The sequence below is a fragment of the Sinocyclocheilus grahami genome, unplaced genomic scaffold, assembly GCF_001515645.1.
Source record: "Sinocyclocheilus grahami isolate Dianchi unplaced genomic scaffold, SAMN03320097.WGS_v1.1 scaffold4.1, whole genome shotgun sequence".
NCBI lineage: Eukaryota > Metazoa > Chordata > Actinopteri > Cypriniformes > Cyprinidae > Sinocyclocheilus > Sinocyclocheilus grahami.
Genome location: NW_015505183.1, coordinates 1,670,995 through 1,694,134, shown reverse-complemented (window position 1 = coordinate 1,694,134; position 23,140 = coordinate 1,670,995). Strand labels below are relative to the sequence as shown.

The 23,140-nt window shown below is 38.7% G+C and overlaps 1 protein-coding gene across 1 annotated transcript in view; it reads left to right on the top strand.

Moving 5' to 3' along the window:
* The window catches only part of LOC107583491 (parkin coregulated gene protein homolog), a 106,399-nt gene that overhangs the window by 13,349 nt on the left and 69,910 nt on the right, over positions 1-23,140 (top strand). The window contains exon 2 of the mRNA XM_016269711.1: positions 15,310-15,444. Coding sequence (XP_016125197.1) covers positions 15,310-15,444 — 135 coding nt within the window. The remainder of the gene's footprint in view (positions 1-15,309; positions 15,445-23,140) is intronic.

Here is a 23,140-nt window from a genome sequence, read left to right as displayed (position 1 = left end):
AGTTAGAATTACAACTTGATTTTCTGTTATAAAGCAGCTCTCCAGTGTGGAGCTAGCTAATGATAAAATATTTTTATTAGTGCAGAAAAAACATTTAATTAAAGTTATAGTTTGGTTTGCAGAGATCAAAGTTTGATCTAGCTCAGGACTGTTTTGATTATCATAACCCAATAAGGTATTTTAAGAGAGATTACGTTGTGAATAAAATTGTTTATCCAAAAATAAAACATCTTATCACTTAACCTTTATTTTATTTCTTATCCATATGACTTACAAAAAGAGATTTTAGGCAGAATGATGTGTCATTCAGCTACATTTTCATATAGCTAATTAAATGGTGAATAAGAGAGTTTCTCTGTCATCTCATTTTGTGTGCCAAATATATTTATTTGTATAAATTAATTGTATAACTGTAATTACATAATGACTTTCAAAAGCTGAAGTGATTAGAATATGTATAACTCAATATTTGAACTAATTTTAAATGCTGAATAATCAATAAATGTCTACTGATTAATCAAAGAAATAATCGATTAATCGTTCTAATGATCGTCAGATTAATCGATTATCAAAATAATCGTTTGTTGCAGCCCTATGCACCACATTAGCTACCAACATTCTGTTTGCAAGAAGGAGAGTACCCATAGGTTCCACTCATTTGTGGGCCATGATACAATTTTTTCCTGGATTATCTGATAGAAAATTCAAAGAACAGCATTTATTTGAAATAAGATTTTTTTTTTGTGAACATCCTTGATGAATAAAAGTATTACTTTCTTAAAAATCTTATATTCAGAATATTTTTATGGTGATGCTAATTCGAGAAGTATGTGATATTTATGTTTTTCTAATTTTCTAATAACTTTTTTCTAAATAAAATAAAATATATAAATATTTATAAGTAATGTTAATTTTTTTTGAAAGTTATGTTTTTTTTTAAAGTAACTTAGTGGAAACTACTTTACAAGGCAACCAAAAAAGAAAGAAAAAGAAAGAAAAAAAAAAGAAAAACAACTTTTATTGCTTAATCTCTTTTCTTTGAATGAATGCTTTTTATTTCTAACCTTTCACTTAATATTTTTGTTTCTTTGAAAATTTTAATGTGTTTTATCTTTCAGACTTTGAACACAACTGCAGTGCAGGCTTTCTCTTCTGAAGAGCAGTCTTTGTGTATATTTCTAAGGGAATGTCCCTCTTCTCCATTATAATATTGTCAACTTTGATTAGGAATTGTGAATTTTTTTTCAAAGTAGGCAAGGCTTCTGTTGCAAACTCACTTAACTGTTTGGTTCCTCTTTTACTAAAGAGGACAGTTGCCTTTCAAAACCTGAGGGGACTCCTGATAATCTGTATACTAGGTCTTCCTTTCTCTTTACGGTTTTCTTTCTTCTGCCGATGCAAAATGTGCCAAAAGAGTTAGTTCTCCGTTTGAAGAGAGTGAAATACGTTTAGTTTAGTCACATTCTCTTTGGTATTCTATGATTTTCTTTTATCTGCTTTAGGGATACACCGATGTATTGGTCGATTTTTCCTCAATTTACAACCATCAGCATATCGGCTATATAAGGAACAAGGCCGATATAACAAACCGATGGTTTATTAATTAACTGCCTGAAGGCACTCACTGAGCTGTATAATGTCTGTTGCATAATCCTAGCGCTGCTGTCTGTGCTTTAATGCTAATCAAATAACAAAAGACACACACTATTCTTGACTAAATAACTTTTGTAACTTTAATAAGTGTAGCAGACCTCATCTGAATGATGACCAAAACTTTACTTATGTTTTATTAAGTTTACTGCGTCCTTTTTCACTCCAAAAAAAAAAAAACACCAATAGAAGCTAACAAAACACAGCACGAGAATTGCACATTAAACTCTCTCTCTCTCAGTTGCATTATCATCAACATACAGCGAATTAAACAAAACACATTACAATAAAAATAACAAAAGACAAAAGATTGCACACTATTCTTGACTAAATAACTTTTGTAACTTTAATAAGTGTAGCAGACCTCATCTGAATGATGACCAAAACTTTACTTATGTTTTATTAAGTTTTCTGCGTCCTTTTTCACCCCAAAAAAAAAAAAATCACCATTAGAGCTAAACAAAACACAGCACGAGAATTGCACATTAAACTCTCTCTCTCTCAGTTGCATTATCATCAACATACAGCGAATTAAACAAAACACATTACAATAAACTGACAAACTTTAAATCCAAAGAACTGCGTGCTTTCATTCAGAAAGCCCGTCAAAATAAGAGTCCCGCCTTGGTAATGGAGATCTCATACATATTTAAACTTACAAAAAATATTAAAATGTATACAAAAACAAATTAGATTAATCCTAATAAAGTCTGTTACAATAAAGAAGGATTAATATGTATTTAATTTATACAGTGAAGTGTTATTTTACATTTGTTTACTTTATTTCTGTTCCTGAAAACTGTTAAACCTACCTAAAAAGCACTGTTAATTTAATATGTATCTTTGTTCTGTTGTATTTATGTAGGCCTGCTGAATGTTAAATGGATCCAATCCATGTTCATTAGAAATTATTTGATAATGCAGCAATAAAACTGCTAGTATAATTAAATGCAGGCTTTTTTGAACTTTGCTGATTTAAAACATGATCAAAATATTTTGATGCCAAAATTTCAAATACCGGAGGAAGTGACAAATATCGGTATCGGAATCGGCCAATAAGTGATTGTTAAAATCGGTATCGGTAAAATCCTATCGGTGCATCCCTAATCTGCTTGCATTTATCACTTTAGTCACTGTTACAGTGTTACTTTAGAGAAATGTGATGCGTGAAACATGATTTGATATCGTGTTTGATTTTTTTTTTTGTTGCCATCAATTATTTTGTCATTCTGTTTTTTTTTTTTTTTGAGGAGGCATTGCTTTCAATTGTCTCCTGAGAAAATGCCCCTGATGTGTTAATCACAAAGGCTAGCTCTAAAGGAATTGCAGATACAGTAGATTTGATGATTAGGCTTTTTCAGTTGTTGGTCCTCGGCAATTAATTGTTCTGATTACTCAAGCAAAAACCACAGATCAGCGGGTTCAGTGGAATTAACAATAGAGCATTTAGATAGCTAAATTAAATAATGAACAGTCTAGCTGTAGCTCTTTTTTTAATGATGTGAAACTAAACTGTGAAGTCTAAATAATATAATCATCTTTTCTTGTAATTATAGATGACCAGATTGTGGTGACAAATTTATATTCAAACCTAACTAAAAGTTAAACTACTATAACATCGTGTCAATGTCAAAAAATGCATTGTAATAAATATTAATGGCAAGTCATTTTTGTTTATTATTTTTGATTGGGTTCAGAGAATGTAAATGAAATCCTACTCAACTGCTTTAGATATGTCCTGGTTCTTAGCAATGGGTTCCAGGTGTGTGAGCGTAGCTGTTTACATGCATAATCAGATGTGTTATTTTTTGTCATCTGATGAAACTTGCATGCTGATAGACAATATTGTGGTGGCTGTTAAGCTTGAAATGAGCAGTGGAATGTTGCCTCAGTGTTTGTCAGCCAAAAGACACATATCTTGCCATCTCTGCTGAAGATGACGAACGTTATGATCTTATTGCGATGAAGAACACAGCTCTGGCTTGATAATCTCATGGTGTTCCAATATAAGAACATTTTCTTCCAAAGGCACTAGAAGCATAACAGGGAGTATGAATAATTATAACTCTAATTTTCTCATTTAAAACGTCTAGATGCTGGCAGCATAGCATGGATCTCGAAGTCTGCCTCTTGACAGCACATAATGCAGCAATAATCTGAACAGAACTGCTGACCATCAGTCAAAAAATCACTCAGCTTACACACATCTGGATACATACACACTCTTAAAGGTGTCCAGATGCTTTTGTAGATTGCAGGGAGTGTACTGATGGAATGTGTCTGATGGTTCACAATCATAGGTGTTACTCTTTAGTGCTGTTAAATTGGTCTGCACAGTCCTGAATAGATGCAGGTCTGATTACTGATCATGGCAGTAAATGTAAAGTGTGGCAAGACTGATCAATGTGCTTCATTCATTGAGCTTGCTAAGTCAGCTCTGGTGACCAGATGTGTGTGTGTGTGTGTAACACAAAGATCTACAGACGTTCTTTATCCACATACCAGCACTGCTTGTAGCGTGTGAAACACAATAATGTCCTCCTCTAATTCATTTAGTGTTCACTATTACATTCAAGTGCAGAGCGACACAACAGAAGAGAGATTTTCATTGACTGAATGTGCAGCAGCTGCATGTTTCCACATTACCCACAATGCACTTACAGTTTAGTGTACAGCAATATAATAAATTAAATTTTTTATTAAGTAGAAGTATTTACCTCCTGGAATTCATTCTAACCATATTAGACATTCTGTGGCTTTTAGTTATATCAACTGCTTTTTTTATATCAACTGGCATTTAGTTATAAACTGCTATAGATCACTGCATTGTGTTTCAGAGGAATAATATAACAAGACAAAATAGAAAAGACCTAGAAAGATTTTTTTTTGCACATTTTGCTCCCACATTTGAAATGTCTGGGACAACATTATCACTTACAGTGGCATTTTTGCCTCGAGTCTTTAAGTTCTTGTGCTGGTGTACAGAGTGGTAAGTGTATGGAAAATACTCTTTCTGATACAAATTGGAAGGACAGATGGATGTTTTTCCGCTTTTCCTACCACACATGGCTCATCCAGGTTTAGATTAAGACTATTAAAACACCATCTTCATTTTCCGCGAACGTTTGTGGTGTCACCGACTGAAGGTGATGCTTATAGGATTATAAAATTATGGAGGAGAGTTTTACTAGGAAAGCTAAAAAATGCAGATCAGGGTTGTTGAAGAAGGATATTTTTGCCACAACTTTGCTTTCTTGTATTTGTGTTTTCTTGGAGCTGTGAGAATGTTTGTGATCTTTATGTATGTATGATCAGCTATATTAAGGCTGAAAACTGGTTGCCTTGTTACAGTATGCTGCCTTACTGAACCGAGCTGAAGTCAAAATGCATTTATTTAGGTTTTGTACAAGAGTAGAGTTACAGTCTGAAGAAAATCAGCATGGTGTGACCATTTTCAAGCTTTTTTTTTTTGACTCTTTTTCATAATTAAATACATGATTTTTGCTTCATCCCTCATTATCTTTTGTTCTCCACAGTGAGAGTTGGCATCTTTGCAGTGTGTTGTCATTTTTCATCAGAATCAGGAGTGACTCAATTGAGCTCTGTCTCCTCACAGGGACAACACACTCACTAGCATTCAGCAGGCTACTGGCGGGGAGGAGTGTTAAATCAAGCTCTAAACACGACTTTAAGCTTAGGTTCCCCTGACAGCAAATAATTCCATTTCTCTTATTTGCATAAGGAAAGACAAGGAGAATATTTCAAATGTCAGATTTTTCTTACACAAATTATATAATTGATAGGCTAAATGCAATTAGAACAAAAGAAGATCTAAATTGCTGTATTTTTTTAACAAACAACAAATGTAAATCTATTATATTTTATTTTAAAACTACACTACCTTTTAAAACTTTGGGGTGAGTATGATTTTATGTTTTATGTTTTCTCAGCTCACCAACGCTGCATTTATTTGATCAAAAATACTGTAAAAGCAATAATATTGTGAAATATTAACAATTTAAAGTCTCATTTATTTATGTGATGGGAAAGCTGAATTTTCAGCAGCCATTACTCCAGTATTCAGTGTCACATAATCCTTCAGAAATCAATCTAATATTCTTATTATTACAAATGTTGAATACAGTTGTGCTGCTTAATTTTTTTGTAGAAACCATAATAAAAAAATGTTCAGGTTTCTTTGATAAATAGAAAGTACAAAAGAACCGTTTATTTGAAAATATTTTTCTGTAACATTATACATTTATATATAACAAAAGTATTAATTTCTTTCTTTTTTTTTTTAGATACCTCACAGACCCCAAATTTTTGAACAGTAGTGTGTGTTTAGCATGTCACTGAAGAAAGTCGAAATCAGGCATCCTTATTGAATAAACCAGACACTGGTGTTATTTCAGAGTTTTATCACCATCACAGAAGGCTGTTGTTCTCATTTAAATTCTCACACTTGCAGTGTAAACATTATATAATGTACGTCTGTCTCGTATAATTTGGATCATGAAGTAGATGAGGTTTCAAAATGAGAGAAAAGCCTCTGTGGTTTTATGGATATTGATACCATATCAAACAGCTTACGCTCATATTTCTCCATTTGCATCTACAGTGAATTGTACTACTCATTTCAGATAGATAGATAGACAGATGAGCCATCACGTCGTTTGATAGTTTGGTGCTGGGTGACTCTTCTAAGGGCCCTTCCTTTAGGTTGTGTGTGTATATTAGTGGGTGGATCGGTGAGTATGTGTGTGGAGTGTGGAGGTGAATGCTCCATGAATAAAGAGAGGTAATTTAGTTGCCTGCAGTGGTTGTGTGAAGTCTGACCTTATCAAAGCAGCCTCTGTTTTTTTGCTAAATCTGGTGAGTCACCAGCCACACACACACACACACACTATCAGAAATTGAATGATATTGTCAGGGGAATGTGTCATGTGAGAGTAGGAGGTGAGAGAGAGCAGTGGAAATGTTAATGTGGGTTTCACCTGCCTGAGCGGAGAGCTGCAGCCCCTCAACATGCATCCATCAGAGGCTCTCAGAAGCAGTTTAGGAGCCCAGAGCGAGCGTGAGAGATGTGGCCTCAGCTTGGGCAGGTGATTGATCACCTTCATGGAATTACACCATCTCCAATGAGAAGTCAGCCTGAGGATTAATGAGCTTCTCTCTCTCTCTGAGGTAGAGCGGTTTCCAGTGATTGAAACACAGCTTTCATAGAAAGAGATGGCTGAGGACTCACAGCTCACTCCCCAGATGAGTATGTGTGTTCTCGGTTTAACTGCAGATAGAATGGACTCTGCTGTCATCATCTTCCTTCACTCACAGGAATTTCTCACTTGACCATCACTTTGTGGAGAACATTTACTTCCTGCCCATCCATCACAGGCTCAATGTCATCTGTTAACATTCTGCTGCCGTATAAATATTTTTAATGTGTACTTGTAAGTATTGTGTACCAGTTTGAATCCTCTCATGGGCCCTTTGTGAAGCTATTGTATATTAATTTTCAGAAAATTCTGCCCAAAAATGAATAGTCATTATTCCCAATCTTCTGAAATCATACAAAAGCTTTGTGTGAGAAACAGATCAAAGTCATTATTTGTTGAAAATACAACAGACAACTTCCCTAATTGTTCTTGGAATGTTCATGAAAGTTTCTAATATAAGTAAATTAATTGTACTTTTGAAATCTTTTCAATGTGATCTTTTCGCTCTCTTCCACCCTCAATATCACAACTGAGGTGAGACCCTTGAGCAAGGCACCGAACCCCCAACTGCTCCCCGGGTGCTGCAGTAATATGGCTGCCTACTGCTCCGAGTGTGTTTACACGGTGTGTGTGTTCATTACTGTGTGTGTGGACTTGGATGGGTTAAATGCAGAGCACTAATTCCGAGTATGTGTCAACATACTTGGCCACATGTCACTTCACTTCACTTCACACAGAATGGGTTTTGATGGTAAAAAACACGAGATCCTAGAGAGCCGCAGTCCTGCAGAGTTCATCTCCAACTCTGGGGAAAAAAAACAAAACCAAAAAAAAAAAAACCTCACCTGCCTATAGTCTTAGTAATCCTGAAGACATTGATTAGCTTGTTCAGGTGTGTTTGATTAGGGTTGGAGCTGAACTCTGCAGGACTGCGGCTCTCTAGGACCGAACTTGCCTACCCCTGACCTAGATCAACCTTGAGCTTCCTTTTTTGTTGTGATGCTTTCTGCTGCACAATGGTGCCTCATAGTTGTGTCCAATGTTTCTACATTTTTCATGTACGTGACAATGACTTTCTTTCACGTTGTAGATCACGAAATAGCAATTCATTTACAGTTGAGATACAGGTTTTCACAAAAACAAAATTATAAAATGATAAATCTCACAACTGGGCCTTTAAACCATTTTTTCAGAATAGGGATGAGTCAGAAGTATAAATTATTATATTAATTTAAAATGGGGTTATGTGGGTGGATCTTTGCATTGGTCTGAACAAAAACTGCAGACTGGATTATTGAAAATGATCATTCATTCTCTGCCAGTAGGAGGCGCTTTTGGAACATCAAAAATTTAGCGGCTATAAACAAAGCAGCGCTCCGCTCATAAACTCTACTTTACCAGATAAAATGAAAATGCCATCGAAACTTTTCTGAAGACAGAAGGCTCCCTTCAGAGATTCAAATAAAAATGTAATTAGTGAGAATGAGAAAAGTGTGAAAAAATAGGCTATATTGATGAGGAAAGTCCACTGATGAGTTACCAGCGTAAGCCTATGTGCCATGGGCTCAGGCCAATTGCCTACACTCTCCAAAGGTGGTCTAATTCAAAACTTTAAAATACATTTATTTTTAGTTGTTTTAACTACAAATTTAAATGAAAAAAATAACAAAAAGGAAATGATATTTGCACACCTAAGGATTAAATCAACCAAAAACGTAACTGCGTATGCGTCCTCTACTTGGGCCCTTCTCAAACGAGTACTGTTGCTCAATATTTAATTACAGCTTCAGATACATGATATTTTCCTGCTACTAGCAGGAATCACAAGAAGCACGTTCATTGCGGACACGCAGACGGTTGTAGTGGTAATAAATACCGTAAACAGCAACAATACGCAGTCATGTTTACTCTTGTTTGCCAAATTTTCACATGTGAAATATAGTAATTTCAACAGGAATCCACGCAATCTGAAATTTCATGTGAGCAAAAGATTTCCACTCGCAGATATTGCAACAGATTAGCCATGTCGACCGACAGAAGGCTGCTTGGTTTGAAAGTGTCTATTTTTGCTTGTGAAATTTTGCTGAAATTTCGTTAATGTGATTAGAATTGATCCCCACATTAGCCGTGCATTATCCCGCTTGTACTATAACCACAAGTTAAAGCTGTTTTGTTAAAGCTGGGATGATGTTTGCAGCGTAATATTTGACCGGAAGGGTAAAAATGACCGTTATTTCTATCAGTAATGACTCGTTAGCTTTAGCAGTCTGCCTGCTTCAAATCAGACACAGAGATGAAATAGTGCAGTAAGATCACATTTATTTGAATTAACTATCGATTGAGAGATAGAAAGGGAGAGAGTTGACAGTTGTATGTGTGAATTACCTGTGTCTGTGCGTCTCTCTACAAACAATGAAGCTGTGAGTTTTAAAGCAGGTGATGATTACGGTTATAGTCTTTGTAGGTGCAGGTTGGAGGAGTGGATGAGATGAGATCGAGGCTGGAACGGAAGACAGGTAAGTATCCAATGACCGCAGTCAGGTAAGTCCTTACATAGGAATGACGAGACCAGACAAGGGAGAAGTGGAGAGTGATTGCTTTTTATGCCAGACTTGACGAGATCATATGTGGCAGGTGTGGTGATGGCTTACTGTGTGCAGGGCTTAAACAGAAAGGATGCTGGGAAATGTAGTTCCAAGTGGACTGGGCTAGTGACTGGAGAGTACTCCCCCCTCCCAGGTGCGACCTCGCACCAAAATAGGCCCGACTGTGGAGTAGGAGGAAAAAAACAGGATAATCTGAGCCAGGGCGGAGCCAGCGGAGCAGGAAGCCAACGCAGAGCAGGAGGTGCAGGAGACAAATAAGGCAGAACTGATGATCACCAAGGCCGAGCAGACGGGATTGATGATCCCGATGGCAGAGTTGATGACCACCAAGATGTAGCAGACAGGACAGAAGATCCCCACAGTAGTAAAGACAATGCTAAATACTTCCCACATCAGAATAGAAGACCACCAGAGCAGATCTGGAAGAACTGGAACACAAACCACAGAGAGGTTAGCAATGGCCTCAGGAGCCATGTCCAGGCAGGCTGTCGGACTTGAGACAGTCTGGAGTGCCGGCAGGCTTGAGACAGACTGGAGTGCCAGCTGGCATGGGGCCAACCGGAGGGCCAGCTGAGAGACGGGCATCTGGAGGGGCACAGGAGACAGGAGCACAGAAGATTCTGCTGGCCACTGTGGCCACTTCAGGGAAACCAAGCAACTCAGTGTTGACTTCTTTGGTTGCATTCAGATAAACTGAAGACTCAGGAATGTCCTCCTTGGTCGCATTTAGACAAACAGAAGACTCAGGAATGACATCCTTGGTCGCATTCAGACAGACAGAAGACTCAGGAATGACCTCCTCTTCACGACGAGTGGGAGAGCAGTGTGCAGCACAAACACATATTATGGCTACTGCCGTAACAGGGAAAACAATCAGTGGCAGAAGGGACTCTGAATCCTCCAAGTTGCGAACAATCTGGTTGAGCACTGGCATGATGGCTATGACATCAGGAGATTCAGGTGTAGCACTCATGATTGCTGGAGATTCTGACTTGATTGCCCTGTTAGTTGAGGATTCTGGCGGTAGTGCAAATAGTAGGCTGAGCTCTGGAATGAGAGCGGGCACTGGGCTGAGCTCGGAGGCTGGGGCCTGCACTGGATTCTGGTCAGGGGCTGGAGCCAAATCTGGGTTGTGCTCTGGGATGAGCGAGTACAGGACTGAGCTCTGGGACAAGATCAGGCACAGAGCTAAAGTTAAGGGCTGGAGCCATCTCTGGAATCTGGTCAGGGGCTGGAGCCATCAATGAACTCTGGTCAGGGGCTGGAGCCATCAATGAACTCTGGTCAGGGGCTTGAGCAAAATCTGGACTTTGCTCTGGAGTGGATTTAAGGTCTGGGGGAATTCTCATATGGACTTAAGGACTGTAGGTAAACAGAGTTAATTCACTGGTACGAGCGGGCTCTGATGAAGATTCAGGGGTTAGAGTGGGCTTCAATTTAGATTCAGGGGTTAGAGTGGGCTCTGATGCAGACTCTGGGGATGGAACGGACTCGTTACTGAATTCTGTGTCTGAAGCGGACTCAGTACTGAATTCTGGGGTCGGAGCGGACTCAACACTGAACTCAGGGACTGGAACGGACTCTTGACTGAGATTGATGAAATAAGTGGACTCAGGGGCTGGAGCCGACACTGGAGCGGACTCATGAATCGGATTCAACACTGGAGTGGATTCTGAAATGGTTTGGACTGTAGCGGATTCTTGATTAATTTGAACTGGTGCAGACTCTAACTTGACTTAAGTTTTTCTTTTAAGTTTCACTTAAAGAAGTGATCCACATTGTCAACATTAATTTTACTGGCATCTTGTCTTTACTGCTCTACCAGTTTGAGATTGTTATTTCTATGATGTTGTTTGGTTTAGTACTGATTGAATGATTAAGGTTAAACTACAGTTACTTGTCTGTATGCTTGCATTATCCTTGCCTGTATATAGGGCTGTGCAATTAATCACATGCGATTGTCATGCGCATCTCGTCAGTAAAGCCGGTTCCATGATTGGTAGTAAATCGCCATCACCTGCTTTCAGATGGAGCGGCATTTAATACACAGAGCCATAGTTCACTGACAAGCTAGGCGATATCACGTTCATAATCGAATGCGATATTGCCTAATTGTCAGTGAACTACGGCTCTGTGTAGTAAATGCCGCTCCATCTGAAAACAGGTGATGGAATTTTTTCTACTAATCACGGAACCGGCTTTACTGACGAGATGCGCATGACAATCGTATGCGATTAATTGCACAGCCCTACCTGTATATCAATATTATTGATACATTGCTTGTCATTATCTGATAGTCGGATTGTGCGTGTATGAGTGAGCTGGTGTTTTGATTCTTGTTGTTGGTTCTATGCATAGTGTTATTTTTAAGTGGATGCTGAAATTTATATATTTTTTGTATTGGGAGAGAACTATATGTATTAGGTATAGTGTAAATTTATATGTAGTTTGGAGCATGTATGTATTATGTATAGATTATTTCTTATATATATTTAGGGTGACAATTTTACCTCCAGTCCAGGGACTGCAGATGCAAAATAGCCTTCTGGCTATTATTGATCTTCATTGTCCCTGTCAAATAAACCTCAAATAAACTTGGACTGGAGCAGACTCTGGAGCGGGTTTAAGAGCTTGAGCAGACACTGGAGCAGACTCTGATATCACGGGAGGATGAGCGGTCTTTCAGAAGTGGACCAGCTCAGCAGGAGGGCATAGAACATATTGTTCCAACGTGCAGTTGTTAATATTCCTGGGCATCCATGAATATAATGGTTCCTCCAAACGTACGTAGAAGAATGTCAACAGCACATCATTCTCCAAATAGACGGCAGAGGCCAGCTCCAAGAATTCATCAGCATATTTGACTAAGGGATGGCCATTTTGAGTGAGGGAGTATAGCTGGTCAACAAGATGGAGAGGAGTGCTCATACTGCAATGTTTTGGTCTGGTCTTCTGTCACTGGAACAGAATAGGTGGACAACTGTGGCAATGTGAATCACAAAGTCTTTATTTACATGATATAGGTGAAGTAGCAGTGCAAACAGGTGAGTGTCAAGTTCATAGAATTCTTAGGTGACTTAGCTGAGATGATAATGCTTATATAATCTTTGTAGGTGCAGGTTGGAGGAGTGGATGAGATGGGATCAAAGCTGGAACGAAGACAAACAGAAGACAGGTAAGTATCCAACAAGGTAGTCAAGTAGGAACAACGAGACCAAACAAGGGAGAAGTGAAGAGTGATAGCTTTTTATGCCAGACTTGACGAGATCATATGTGACAGGTGTGGTGATGGCTGACTGTGCGCAGGTGTTAAACAGAAGGGATGCTGTGACTCGTGACTGAGGATAGTGATTGAACTGGTGACTGGAGATTGTGACACTCTTTGCTAAAGGGAATAATGCAGCGATCCAGTATCTAATGCCGAGTTCACACTGCATGATTTTCAAACTCGTCGGCTCGCCGTTGTTTTCACACTGCGTGACTATCTGGGGTAGCATTCAGTTGCTGCTGTGTTCACATTGCACGATGGATCGGCGACAGGGGGTTTCACATTGCATGACTTCACAATAGGAAGAATCGCCGACAGCTCTGTCTGGTGCAGGGTTGATGGGTTTTCGCTACAAAATTACAATTACTACTCAAAACTAGCCTGAAAACTAGCGCGTTCGGAGGGGGGTAAAATACAAAAAAATTTTGGCGGGGTTCTCCTGGTACAATTCACATTTCAGGACCTAAATGTCACGTTATTGGGGTCGCACAGTGTGATTGTGAATCGCCGACAGCTCCAGATATTTAACATGCCAAATATTTCACGGGCGTCGGTGACGTGTCGGTGATTCGCTCAGATCATGTCTTTGATAATTCACACTGCGTGATTGTCACTCGAACGAGCACCGATTTTTCTCTGATTTCAGGCATTTGTCTGCGATTTCGCAAAACCTGTCGGTGAGTGAAAAATCTGACTAAAATCGTGCAGTGTGAACTCGGCATAAGCCAGGGTAGACTGAGACCAAATGGTCGCATTTTGTTACCATTTTTTCTGCCTGTGTAACTAAATTTTGTGTGTGGTCGTACTGGCGTGACCACCGCGTTGTTTAACTCATAAGCGCTGCCATTTCTGTTGCATATGAGAAACATCAAATGGCAAACAAAACTGAAAGCATAACGAAACCGTGTGTAGAGCCTGGTTTATACTCGCTGCGCACAGCAAAAAGGATGTGAATATTTAAGAAATGATGGATGGTTTTCCAGCTAAAGTAAAGTAAAAGACCGCTTCTTAAACCAGAGAAGGTGAACATGTTGGTATTTTTGTGGGAATAAACATGCAAGCACTGTCACCAACAGCAAGTTTAATTTTACTTTTCTTTTTCTTTTCGTTTTTAAAAACTTGTTTTCTTTGCTGTTTACCTGACGTTACGCTATGGAGGATCTCTTTTATTTTATTTTTTTATTTGCTTCCTCAGTGTTTGCTAAACGTTCTGTAATTTATTAGTCGGTATATAATACAACATGTGGTGTAGGCTATGCCATGCCTCATCTAATTCGTTTTTGTTAATAAACGTTTTGTAAGCTAGATTGTCATTGTATCTTATGTTGTTGTGCTTTTTAATTAAGAATAACAATGAATCCATCTTTTGTTTTAGTCTTAAAAACTGAAGGGTGTGAAGATATGTATGTAAACAAAACAGACAATTATTTTTCTTGTAAAACTTGACACCAAGATCGCCCGGCCCGCCTTATAACATAGCAAAAGAGGAACTCCCGTTCACAAAATTAAAATCACAAATAATACTGATGAAAAAGAACGGGTTGAATGTTAACCACTTTCATTTCCATATAACTATAAACTATGATAAAAGCATGCATTGATTAATCCCATGTTGTAGCGGAAAAAAAAATAATTGTGACCAAATCATGTGCTCCTGCGACCAACTGAGAAAGTTAGTCGCAAAAGAGCGACCAGTGGGAAGAATGAGTCTGGAGCTCTGATCTAAGCTATTTTATTAATAAAAGTCACGGGGAAGTGTTGACAACAAGTTTCTGTACTCTGATGTTTCTGTGTGTGCGCAGCGTGATCTCCGATCTCTCTCTCTCTGTGTGTGCGAGTGGTGTGTTTGTGTCAATGAAAGCAGCGCATTAATATAGAACAGTGATTAAACTGACTTGGAACTATCTTGTGCATTAAACGGTTTTAATGCATACCTGCCAGCCAATCAGAATAGAGTATTCAGACAGACCATGGTGTAAAGTGTTTTAAGATATGTATTAATGTGCCAAGACTAGAGCATGTTTCTTATATAAACACATTAGCATAGTTGTTTTGTTAACCATTAGCTTTATGCATTAATTTAAATTTGAACAACCATAGCAATTAAGCAAAACAGCATCTCTGGTTCACTCTCTGTGTGATTTTATTCAGATGAAGTCAGAGTTTAATGCCAAGGCCTAGAGCAAATCCCCGGGCAGCCATATTCTCACTGCAGGGGCCTTCATGAGTTCAACTTTGTTCCTGAATAAACAACTCTCATTTCATTTTCTTTAACTTGTCACAATTTTGTATGTTGTGGTGAATGCATCAGTTTATTTATACTGCTAATATGTACTTTGTGTGATCTGCTAGACTTGAATTATATGAGGCAGACATTGTGAATAATTGGTGGTTTGTAGTGTGTCGCTATAAAGCAGATATATGCTTCCTCTGACATCAGACAGAGAGCAGATTTACATTGGGATGAAAGAGGATCAAAACCATTTCATTTTCTGTGATGGTTTTAGGACTGCCATTCCCTCTGATGACACAGCATCTAACAGGCTTTCTCTCTCTCTATGTCCTATAGGTGGTGGGCCCTCCAGCTGCAGGGGCTTTCAGAGAGAGGCCAGCTAAACCCACAGCTTTCCGTAAGTTCTACGAGCGTGGAGACTTTCCCATCGCACTGGAACATGACTCTAAAGGCAACCGCATCGCATGGAAGGTATGTAAAAACATAACTTATGCTTTTGTTTTTTTTGTAGTGCAATATATTTATCAGCTGTCCTTGCACATTACTTAGCTATGTAACTGTAGATGATTTATTTGCATTTCATTTAGATGCCAATTTCCTGAAGTAGACCGTTCTTGGCCATAAGCTATGATTCGATTAAATGTGGCTTGAATGGCACTTTTCCCAGTATATATTGTTACAAAGCAACAAACTGTCAAAAAGCGACTACTGCTTCTTTTTACAACTTGAACTGACCTTGCCTCGACTTGTTTGTCTTGAGACACAGTCATGAGGGTCTCCTCACTGTGATTTTATTTTCTGTTTTTCTGCATGTTTGAATTGTTGCAATATAAAAGAAAAGAAATGAACGCAGCGTCATTGACCCTTTAATGAAAAAGTAAAAGCGCAGAAATATTTCTGTGAGAGTTAGTGGATAATATATAGAAAAACCCAAATCTCCACCTTGATATAAAAACTTGTGTGTGTGAGTGACAGTATTATGCTTTGAAAAGTTAAAGAGCTCTGATCAATCAGAGTGATGCTCATTGTCCCCTCTGCACTACAGCTGTGTAGTGATACAGCTTGTAGCTGTGATTGACCTAATAGCGGACTGTTGCGAGTCTCTGTGTGTGCCTGCAGGTTAGACATAGTGTTTATTTCATGAAGGTCGGAAGTAGTATTATCAGTGTTAACCAGCTGTCTGCGCACTAATTCAGAAGAATCAGAACAGTGCCTGACAAGCACGACTTACAATAAACACACGCTCACCACTCTTTCCTTCATGAGTATTTCTCTTTTTTTCCAGGTTGAAAAACTCTGAAAGCCTTGGCATGAATTATTAAAAGGAAATTTCAAAATGAATTTTCCTACGCTTTTGAAAAAATAATGTCTCTTTTTCTTTGTGTTGTTATGAAATTGCTGGGAGCCGACAGGAAGTGGTGTATGAAATTGTAGCTGTCACATCTAATGCATCTGTAATGCTTATTGATTTTCCTTCTCAGGCAGCCATTGATTTGATTCTGCTTTTCACACGCAGTATTTACACGGCTTCATTCTGTAAATATAATACAAGTATGCGCGAGTAAAACCGTGCCCTCAGTTACCCCTGTAATATATGCGGTACGAGGTCACTTAGAGGTCATGCTTGGGTTGAGTGTTTCATTAGGTGTAAGTGGAGCTAGCGCATGTGTGTATGAAAGACTGGTTTATTACATGAAGTGTGTGGGCACAGCTGTGTTAGCACAGAGGAACCCTTGGGGCAATAGTTCAAGATGCGGTGACCAGATCAATCCTTCTAAAAGAGATGGAGAGAAAGCTGTAATAGAGTCTTGTTTTCATCTAGCTGGTTTAATCATGCAGATCTGTCATTGGGTCAATGATACGACACCCTGGATCCTTCATTTATTACAAAATACCTGAAAAGTGCAATTAATAGATACAGTGGCTTGAATACACCTAAATTTATCCAAGCACATTTTTAATTTCTGAATTGGGGGATATTAAGTAAAAATGTCACAGTCGTGATATAATGAACCAAAAAAAGCCTCAGTAAAAGAATGAAATTCTTGACAAAAAAAACTGAAGTACTTTGATTTGATCTTTTTATTATTGTTTATTATTATTTATATTATTATTCATTAAAAAATTATATTTTAACAAAATCGTTTATCTGCTTCTTATTATTTGACAACAAAATCAAAGTCATGTGATGCAACCAACATGCAGAAAAAAAACATAAAACAGGATATTATACATGGGGCCCTTGCAGACCTTCATTACTGTATGTCAAGGTCAAAAAGTTTCTTAAAGTATCAGATAATTTTACCTTTTTATGACGAAGCAAGATTTGTTTGCCAAGGGAAATGTAATGTGGTGCAACTCATATTTATGAATTAATTGTTTATGATATTTGTAAAAAAAAAAAAATAAATTCTTGTCTCGTCTTCTCTGTTGAGTGTGTGTCCCCCTCTCTGTGCAGCAGGGAGCAGCAGTGCATTCTTGCAGGTGTTTCAAAGTGTTTCCCCTTCTCCTCTCCTGCATACCTCCCTGTCTTTCTACTTCATGGTAAACATGGTCCTTTAGAACAAGGCCCTTTTCGTTGGTTATTACTGTGTGCGTTTGCATCTTTAAACATAGAGTTTGAAAAGTTTGCTCATGTGTAAGCATTCAGATGTGTGTATTCAGGGAGGAGGTGTGTGTGTGTGTGTGTGTGTGTGTGTGATGTGTGTTGATGTATGAGAACAGACGCTGCTGTTTAAATGTCAAGGGCAGCGTTTGAATGCACAGGGATGTGAAGTAGAGAACTGATATTTTTAGTTTCTTTCTACAAGTCCTCACAATTCTCTCTCGTGCTGTCTCCGCAGTTAAAGCTTTGACGTGGTGTGTTGAGAACATGTGCAGTACAGTGATAAGAGTAAGCAGGAGGTCTCTCTCGTTCTCTCTCACTCTCTTTTTATCTCTGTGTGTTTGCATCTCTTGCTCATGGCCCTGTTGCTATCAGAACAGTCCATCAATTTTATAGTGTTCCAAAGTGTTTTCCAGGGATCTCCATCGAGAGAGAGAGAGAGAGAGAGAGAGAGAGAGAGAGAGAGAGCGAGAGAGAGAGAGAGAGAGAGACGAGAGAGAGAGACGAGAGAGAGAAAGAGGTATCTGATGTCGTGGTCACTGATAGGATTGAGAATCTGGCAGATCCCCAGCAAACTTGTCTTTCTGCATGCCGTTGTTCACATTTAAAAACCAACTGAAAAGAAAGAGATTGTAGATTAAGCGCTTAAGCATTTTTTCTATTCTTAAAAAGTGCTTTATTGCGTTCACTACAAAGAACTGTGATTGCAATTGAAAGGCCTATTTTTTCTGTTAATTTATTTCTACAGAGTAGCCAGGAACTCTTACCTCATCACCACACCAACGATTAGCAATTAAGTCAGATTGCGTCAGCATTTTTGGAAAATTACGCCACAGATTCCCGAGACCCAACAAACACTAAATAAACACAGTAAAATAAGTCGTTAAAAGTCGTTTTTGGGGGGCAATGTTAACTAGCTGTAAGGCTTGTTCACACCAAGACGAATATTCAGTGCGAAAATGTGGTGCGATAAACATTCTAAATATTAATGAACAGCTGTTAATGAATCTATTTAGACAAACACGAACATCCATATGTTCGTGCATCCGCATTTTTGGAGAGAGTTGTTCTAATCTTTAACTGTAAAGAAAACTTCAATAATATCATATAATATTTGCAATAAAATTTACAGAATTTTCATGTTGAACATTTGTTTTGGTGTGAACAGGACTTTAAAGAATGTAATGATTTTGTTTGTGATTCTGATTCCATTTATGTTTACTTAATTAAGTTATCTATTCTTTTAGTAGCCTGCTTTTGATAGTGTTGTTGATGACTTGTGGCTCAGTGAATAAATCAAGAACCGATTCAGACAGTGATTGAGTTATTAAACTGATTCAAATCAGTAACATATATTTGAGACTTTTTTAATGGCTTAAAAGAGTCATTTGATTAATGATTCAGACCACAGGCTCTTCTGAATAAGAACAGGTTCTCCATCCATTCATGTCATCCTTCACCTTTATCAATTATTCAAGGGCATTCTGTGTTGTACTTTTTTTCTCCTCTTATGTTGTCTTTTTTTTGTAGATAATTGTGACATGGGTATAAAATCAAAGAAGCATTTCATAGAAAATATCAATGTAAACTTGATTCCTGCTATCATGCTGCTGACTGGGGAGGGCTGGGGGGGGATCAATTAATCTGATCAAGTGCTTCGGGAAATAGAGAGGGTAAGCGATCTCATCCATTCAATCCCCTGATTGAATTATGTCAGGAGAAGGGGGAGGAGAAGACTTTTATGCATGAGTGTGTGGCAGTGTGTGTAACACTGCAGACACAGCGCTGAGGTGGTGTATTTTTATTTTCCCTCTATTTTATCTCCATCTGCACGTTAGCATTTTAATGGGCGGTACCTTATGTGAGCACAGACCCTCTCATGACAGCTATATGACCCGTCCAAGGAGAGGTATTACTCACAGGAGTTAATCCCACGGTCCACTTTGGAATCCAAGAGCAGCCTCATTATAGACCTAGCAGGGCATGCACTTGTTTAAATAGAGAGAGAAGAGAAGATCAGCTCCTTCCGGATGCCTTCAATCTCTTTGCAAAAACACCCCGTCACTGGTAGTTGCCTGCATAGATTTTTGTAAATTTTTATTTAAATTCTTGGCTGGAGAAAGATCTGGCAGTCCAATAACATCCTCTTGCTTTTCAAAGGGAGATAGTTGATATGGATTAAGCCGAAAGCATATTTCCAGTTTCCAAATGCTAATGCCATCTTTGGCATGGGAGCTAAGTTCTGGAAACTCTTTTGAGTCGATCACCTGAGCCATAAATGCCATGTGATTAATCACTCTGCATGAAAATTAAGTTTTGATTAGCTGATGGCAGAATGAGTGACTATCTAGGCTTTGACGTCAAAGAAAGAAGACCTCATTTGCTCACTCTCATGTTGTTCCAAACCTGCATGTTTTTCTTTCTTCTCCAAAAGAAAAGAAAGAAGACATTTTGTGTTTTATATGACTTATTGTTTTTGTCCACACTGTTAAAATGTTTAAAAAAACAAAAAACAACTGTAAAAATTATATAGTAAAAACCTATCTATAGGTTAATTGTAAGTATATTTGGTGAAAAACTGTAAATGCTTTAACATCACATTTTATACAATTTTACTCTAAGATACTGTCAAATTCATGTGTTTTATGAGTAAAAACAATGCATATAATTTATGGTGGAAATCAGTAAAAGAACATTCCCAGAAGTCCATTTGTGACACATCATAGACTATATTATTATATTTAATATAAGTAATATTGTTTCTTCTTTTTTTTGTATTTTTGTTAGGTTTTCTGTTAGTTAGGTAATGTTCATTGCATTATATTAAGTGACCTGTCCATAAACCATGACCAAAACACCATCAGGGTGACACACATGACATTAAAATAATATTTATATAATACAATAATAATACAAGATACTAGCCCACATAATTATGTAGTATCAGCATCTGCCAGCAGGGGCTAACAACCCATGCTACCCAACCAAACTTTGACCCCCATGCTTAACACCTAACTACAATTATCCGAGAGGGTAAAAAATAAAAAGACAGAGTAATGAAAATAAAAGACCATTCTCTTGGGAATTGAGAGTAGGCACTTAATTAATTTTACTTATGGGCTGCTAGTAGAAATGTGTTTTATCGATCAACTACTGTATATTTGCTCGGAGACTTGCCTAATGTAATGGCCTGGAATAACTCCAGCGAGGGATTGTGGGTCATTTACAGAAGAGCATTTGAAGATTTGAATGTCAGAATCTTCCAACTGACACAATGCTTGTGTGGCAATAGCACTCCAGATCTACTGGGGCTTAACGCAAAGGCAAAATTATGTGAAATTGGAAGTTTGAAAATTGTTTTCTGAATGACTGATGATGCTCTTTCCAGCTCTCTCTCCTTCCAGTCCTGAATAAAGATAAATAAAGTCCATGCCATTTATTTTATTAGAAATATGGAATCTGGGTGAGTTGCAGTCATTGATGTATCTGAACTTAAAGATTGACGCCTTTGAGAGCCCAGACTTTGGCTGAAGGAGCGAGACGCACCGGGGCTGGGGGGTGTAGGATCAGTTGTTCTGCCCCACCGTGAGTCACAGAGCTGCTATTGATTGACATGCTCATAGCCAGCAGGCTGCAGATCTAAATGGAGCCTTTAATTAACTAAATAGAGCCATAGCAGCTGGATGCCAAACACTCCTCAGCATAGAGAATGAGCAGGGCACACACTAATGTCAAATACTAATGCTAGCAGCGCACTGTGGCTGGCAGAGGGGAAACTGACTGGGGGGACGCAGCCATTTGATATTCTACCTCCTTCTACCTCATGCTGCAGTCTAACTGTCGCTGTCGTGCCAGACCTCTCACTAACTTAGACCCATGTCACTCACTCCGTCCCCTTGTGCAAAGCTTTTCCTCTTTTTCTTCTTTTTTTCTCAAAGATATCAGCCTCACTCTCCTATGCACACACTCTCTCTCATTCCTGTCCACTCATTCGTTCTGTCAGAGGTTAATTGGTTTGGAAATGATTCTATTCATTCTGGACGGTAATGCTGTTATCCTGAGAAAGAAGAAATACGCCACACATGCACTTAAGCCTAATTTAAAAGAAAGGATGGACGGGGGGTGGAGGAGAGAAAGAAATCCAATTTAATCTACCCTGACTTTTTTTTTTATATTTTCGCCCAGGCCTGTCCCCACAAGTCTTTTATTAAACTTATGGCGGAATTTCATTACCCTGAAAGCTTTTTCTCCCCCCTCTTTTGAGAGGATAGACGGCCCTAATGTCTTTCTTGTAACCTCAAGGTCGGTGTGTTTGGATTGGTGGAGGTGCTCGAGCATCGCTGTGATTAATGCACTGTACGATGTGCACGCACACAAACACGCTCGCCGCAGATGAAAGTGCCCCTGTCACTGCCCTTGTTGTGAATCAGGAAAGACATTGATATTCAAATTCAGACACCCACGGGGCTGTTCATGTCTCCCAGGTGTAGCGACACTACCTCCCTGGCCGCGTCTCTGTCTGTCTCCCAAACGGCTGCTCTGTAACTCTCTGACCTTCTCACTCCCTGCAACTGCTCAGATGTTCATGTCTTCCTGCAGCTCTGCAGTCACCCTACAGCTGTTCTCACTGTCTACAGTCTCTCTGATTGTTTTTCTCTCTCTTTAAATGCCTTGATGGTCTCTGTCCTCACATGAACTCTCTACTTGCTGTTCCGCCTGTACTTTCATACTGAACAAAGCATACAGATCTGTTGGTCTGTCTGTCTCCATCCATTTACTTGCCGTTCCCCAAACGTCCATCCATCCATCCATCCATTTACCTGTCTGTCTCCATTCACTCATCCATTCAACTGTCTGTCTGTCTACCTGCCATTTTCCATTCATTTATCCATCCATTTCCTGTCTTCATCCATCAGTCCATCCATTCACCTGTCTATCTACCTGCACGTTTCCACTCATTCATCCATTCACTCATCCATTTATCCATCGTTTAGAGTTAGTATTCTTACCCCTTATTGACTGTATGTTGATGCTTAAAGTATGTACCCATGAGTTTGTGATTACAGATGAATTTTTTTTTATCCTGTGAACATACTCATGAAGATAACTAAAGCTATGACAACACCACATGCTGAATGAAAAAGTGAAATATAATTTTATCTTTCTAGGCTCAGTAGGTCCCATTCCCACATGACACTAATTTCCCATGGCAGTGTGAGTAGGTAGGTTGTAGCCCCAGCACCCTCTCTCTTTCTTTCTCACTCTCTTTCTCTCTCTGACTCAAATGACATTTAAAGGTAGGTGAGATTAGGCACAATCACCAGCCTATTTCTGGTGCTCTGGGGAGCCCTGAGAACCCCCACACATTCACAGAGCAGACTGATCTTCCGGCAGTTTAGCTATTGTGTGTGGGATGTGATTGTAGGGTTAGCTCAGACTGAGGTTCAGGCTGTGTCTGAAAACTGAAAAATGCCATAGGTAATATACAGAGGTAGAATGATACTGAGACGTGTATGAATCTGATGTTTAGACAAGATACTTTTATTTTGTTTGTGTGCGTGT